The sequence below is a fragment of the Musca autumnalis genome, unplaced genomic scaffold (genome assembly GCF_047663935.1).
Source record: "Musca autumnalis isolate F117 unplaced genomic scaffold, ASM4766393v1 scaffold_1, whole genome shotgun sequence".
NCBI lineage: Eukaryota > Metazoa > Arthropoda > Insecta > Diptera > Muscidae > Musca > Musca autumnalis.
In genome coordinates, this window is record NW_027411644.1 from 257,561,927 (window position 1) to 257,567,059 (window position 5,133).

Genomic DNA, 5,133 nt, shown 5'->3' on the forward strand with positions numbered 1-5,133 from the left:
TTCCATAAAAAACATTTATTGAGTTTAATACATCAAGTTATGTTACAGCGTAAAAATTAAAATGATTGGTCAATTTTTATCGAACACCATATGACGGAAAACAGCAAAGATTCGGTAACTTTCTGTCATAATCTAAAAATAAAAAATGGTAATAGTTTTTATTTCGGTCTTATTCCAAATAATATTAAGGTTATTTATTTTTTATTTAAAATAATTTATACCCTGGGCGGGAATCTACACCGCCTGAACAATTTGATCAAGACATCTTACCATTTGAAAAACCCCCAAACAGATTGGGCAAAATCCATTGGCACTTAACTTCATGGACTTTTGTGAACGTATCATAATGAGTAAAATGGATTTTTTATATGATGTCGAACCATTATACCAGGGATGGTTGTAGGCAGCAATGGCTATACCTCCACTCTGTAAAAAGACGTTTCTAAATTTTCATAAAAAATCCTTTGATAAATTCCTTTTTACTTACATTCGCCATCAGTTCTTGGCCATAATAACACAGCAAATAATATTGGCCAATGGCACAGGGTAGAAAGGCAATATATTGCAATAGTTCTCGACCCACACCTTGAGTTAAGGTGTAAATACCAACACAACAGATATTGGCAGTTGTATATATTAAAATAAGTAACAATGAAAGACCAAAGGCCCTGTTCACATGATCGCCGATACTGGAATTTTAAGTATTATTTGAAAAGATTTTCTTTTTTGTTTGTTATTGAAATCTCAAACTTACTTTAGCAAGATTTTGTGTTTTCTTGCAAATTCCGTTATAAAATTTCCATCACTTATCTGATGTTCCAAATCTGGTTTATAGTGACGTAAAACATTTACCAAATACCGCAAATGCATACACAGCTGCATGGTATAGCACAGCAACCAAATATCTCCACACACGTTACAGATAATCACAAACTGGGCATGCATAACTTCTATGGTGTAGGTCAGAAGGTATGCAAATGGTCGATGATGATCGAAACTGTAGGGAATATCATAAAGTTTATGATAACCAAATTTAGCACCGTTCCAACCGGAGCTTGCCAGGGCAATGATATAAATAATACAACACTCCATTAAGGGGGAAAAGACAATAAACGCCACAGCTCCAAAATAAAAATAAATCACTGTAAGCATCCATTTTGGCCAGAAAAATACATTCACCTGATATGCAATACGTTCCTTGGCAGTTTTGGGAAAGATTTCATTCAGTCTGCAATTTATCATCTGAATATTGTAAATGTTCCTTTGAAATGCAAAATATTTCAAAGTTGCAAAGAGCCCATAATTAAAGCCAGAAAGCAGCCGCAAAAACAAGGCCAAATTTGGTATTCCAGCAATGGTCATAAGGAAGACCTCCTTCGAAATGAAATAGAAACAATAGATGTGGCCACAAAATGCCATAACGGAATATACACGCATCAATACGATTTGCCATTTGTCACGATTCTTTGCTGTAAAATCTCTTCCATAGATCCGCATCAAACTATTTGGTAAATGACAAAAATCTTCAAAACTTTTCTGAGAATTTCGTTTGGGTGTCTCCACACGAGGTATTGACATTTTGTTGCGGTTAATGTTGTCTGAGATCTGAAGTGTAGTTCACTCCTTTAAATGTAATATGCCATAATAATCTCTTGGATGTGGTTTACTAGACGTGCTGTAATTGTTGGTTATAATCGCCTTATTATTAAACACTGCAATCCATTTTCACTTAATTCGTTTCATAAATAAGTTATAGGGAAGGAAAATAATAAGGTGCTATTTTTAATTTACCACATTTACACACTTAATCCGCTAAGGGCGTCACAGTGGTTAGCGCTGTAAATAAATACAACATGTGTTAATAAATATTTTAAAACCAAAAGTTTGCAATATTTAGCTTTGTGGTTAATTGGTGCGTATGCATGTTGACATACAGCATACGACACCAGTTTCCGCATTAATATTTATAGATACAGTTGATTGCGGCTCAACACATTTCATTCTGGGGAATTTTAAGATCATCAAATGTATTTATTTTGGTTCTTCTTCTTGTTTTTAATAGCAACTTTTTATGATTTTGATGATTATGATTTTACACTTTGCAATTAAAAACCAGTAAGGAAAAGATTAAAGGCGGGTGCATAGTGGTGTGGGAAAAGTGACAAAAAATATTTCTAATCGTCGGATCGGTCTGATTTTCTTAGTAAATGCTTAAAATAAGTAAAAAATATTTTAGCCAAAAAATCATCGATATATGGGTCTAGTTTTTCCTGTAGCCCCCATATAGCGGTACCACCCGATTTCAGATGTTTTGAAGGTTTTATTTAAATGTTCGGCACGAATTGGGTGTAATTTGGTATTTGGAGTTTCCAGTTGTCAGAAACATAATGCACGAACAATTGTGGACATAGGTTTAGGTTTTGGTATAGGCCCCATATAACGGTGCCTCTGATTTCAGTATTTTGAAGATTTTATCTACATTTTCGCCCCGAATTGGCTGCAATTTGGTATTTGGAGTTCTCATTGGCCAGGAAAGTTTCCCAGAAAGTGCGGACATAGGTCCAGGATTTAGCATAGCCCCCATATAACGGTATCGTAAAATTTCAGGTTTCTTGAAGTCTTTTTTTACATTTTCAGGCTAAATTGGCTGAAATTTGTTTATGGGGTACTCAGTGGTCTCCGCCTGATATTGTGGACAGTAAAGGAAACTAACTCATGGTGGGGGATATAAAATTGTTCGGTCCGGCCGAACTAAACATTTTATACTTGTTTTTCATTATACCCTCAGCATTTATGCTAACGAGGGTATATACACTTTCATACGGGCAAAATGTGCCTCATCGAAGTAATGGTTTTAGACCCCAAGTATGTTTGGACGAAATGTGTTTCAGACATTTTGAAGTCGATTGAGCAATGTCCGTCCGTCTGTCTGTCTGGCTGGCTGGAGCGCATGATAACTCTCGAACGGATGAACCGATTCGGTTCAAATTTTGGATTTCGTAACATATTGCCCAATCTTAGTTTAAGTTCGAAGATGGGCTATATATGTCCACTCCTTCCGGTACCTCCCCTACAAAAGTTCGAAAATGTTTGGAAAAATTGTGCGCACGATAACTCTTGAAGGGAGTAACCGATTTGGTCCAAACTTTGCCCATCGTGAAATGTGTACCAGACTTAGATAAGGTTTCAATATGGACTCAATCGGTCCACTCCTTCCGGTACCTCCCACACAAAATTTCGGAAAAGTTCAGTTTAGGACCAGCTCTCGAATCGATTTGATTTTTGTTTCAGCAACATGTATTCACAGCCCCCCATACGACGGTACAAGTTTCATCAGGGGCAAGTCCATACTTCCTGAGAAAATAGCCTGAAAGGTGCAAAAAAACCGCTATGACACCGTGTGTATTGGTTAGAGCGTAAGATAACTCTCGAACGGATCTGCCGTTTCGGTCCAAAATGTGGCCTTCGTAATATTTTGTGCAAAACTTAGTTTAAGTTCGAAGATAAGCCATACCGGTCCACTCCTCCAGATACCTCCCCCAAAAGTTCAAAAATGTTCGGAAAAATTGTTCGTGTGGTAACTCTTGAAGGTAGTGGCTGAATCGGTCCATACTTTACACATCCTAATACATCTACCAGATATAGATCAGGTTCAAATATGGACTATATTTGTCCAAGTTCACTTTAAGACCTGATATCGAATCACTTTGAAGCAACTTGCATTCGCTGCCTCAATTACGATGGTAAAAGTTTTTTCAGGGGCAAGTCCATACTTCTTGAGAAGGGTGTAAAACCCCCTATGGTACCATCTGTAGTGGCCGGAGATCCACTTTCATTATGGCCAATGTCGATCCATTCCTTTTAGCATCTCCTCCGCAAACCTATTGATCTTTAATTCTAATCAACATTTTTGTCGGTTCAAACGCCCAAAATTTTTACAATACATACGTTGTTTTGGGAAAAAAATTGTTTCAATATACACAGGCTGAGGGTATATCTCTGTCGGCAAAGCCGACTGATACTTATTTACTTGTTTTGTATAGAGAATCATATATCAAAACCAGTAAAAAAGGATCATAGTCGGGCGGGGCCGACTATATGATAACCTACACCACTTTGAATATGTAAAATATAAATAGAAGATATATATCAATTTGAACTGATTTCTATATAATATGGAATACTTATTACTAGACAAAATTCCGTCACACATTCCAAGTTGCATCAAAATTAAACAGATATAGGGTGTTTGGTGCAGCAAATACGTGAAATCGGCTGAAAATATATATGGGAGCTATATCCAAATCTGAACCGATTTCGATATAATATGGCACACTTATTTCTAGACCGAGTTCAGTCACACAATCCAAATTTCATCAAAATCGGACGAATATAGCGTGTTTGGTGCATCAAATACGTCAAATTGGCTGAAAATATATATGGAAGCTATATCCAAATCTGAACCGATTTCGATATAATTTGGCACACTTATTTCTAGACCGAGTTCCATTCCAAATTTCATCAAAATCGGACGTATATAGCGTGTTTGGTGCATAAAATACGTGAAATAGGGCGAAAATATATATGGGAGCTATATCCAAATCTGAACCGATTTCGATATAATCTGGCACACTTATTTCTAGACCGAGTTCAGGCACACATTCCAAATTTCATCAAAATCGGACGTATATAGCGTGTTTGGTGCATCAAATACGTCAAATCGGGCGAAAATATATATGGGAGCTATATCCAAATCTGAACCGATTTCGATATAATTTGGCACAATTATTTCTAGACCGAGTTCGGTCACTCATTCCAAATTGCATCAAAATTGGACAGATATAGGGTGTTTGGTGCAGCAAATACGTGAAATCGGGCGAAAATATATATGTGAGCTATATCCAAATCTGAACCGATTTCGATATAATTTGGCACACTTATTTCTAGACCGAGTTCAGTCACACATTCCAAATTTCATCAAAATCGGACGTATATAGCGTGTTTGGTGCATGAAATACGTCAAATCGGCTGAAAATATATATGGGAGCTATATCCAAATCTGAACCGATTTCGATGTAATTTGGCACATATATTTTTAGATTGAATTCAGTCACACATTCCAAATTTCATCAA

At 36.5% G+C, this 5,133-nt stretch overlaps 1 protein-coding gene across 1 annotated transcript; it reads right to left on the reverse strand.

The window, feature by feature from the left end:
- Nucleotides 1-1,610, reverse strand: LOC141391213 (odorant receptor 49a-like). The gene is made up of 4 exons (XM_073964125.1): nt 755-1,610; nt 488-689; nt 271-426; nt 1-132 (listed from the first exon to the last, which is right to left on the reverse strand). Exons 1-4 carry the CDS (start codon nt 1,576-1,578, stop codon nt 70-72), a joined length of 1,245 nt encoding a protein of 414 aa, XP_073820226.1. The 5' UTR covers nt 1,579-1,610; the 3' UTR covers nt 1-69.
- Between the last annotated feature and the right edge of the window lie 3,523 nt (nt 1,611-5,133).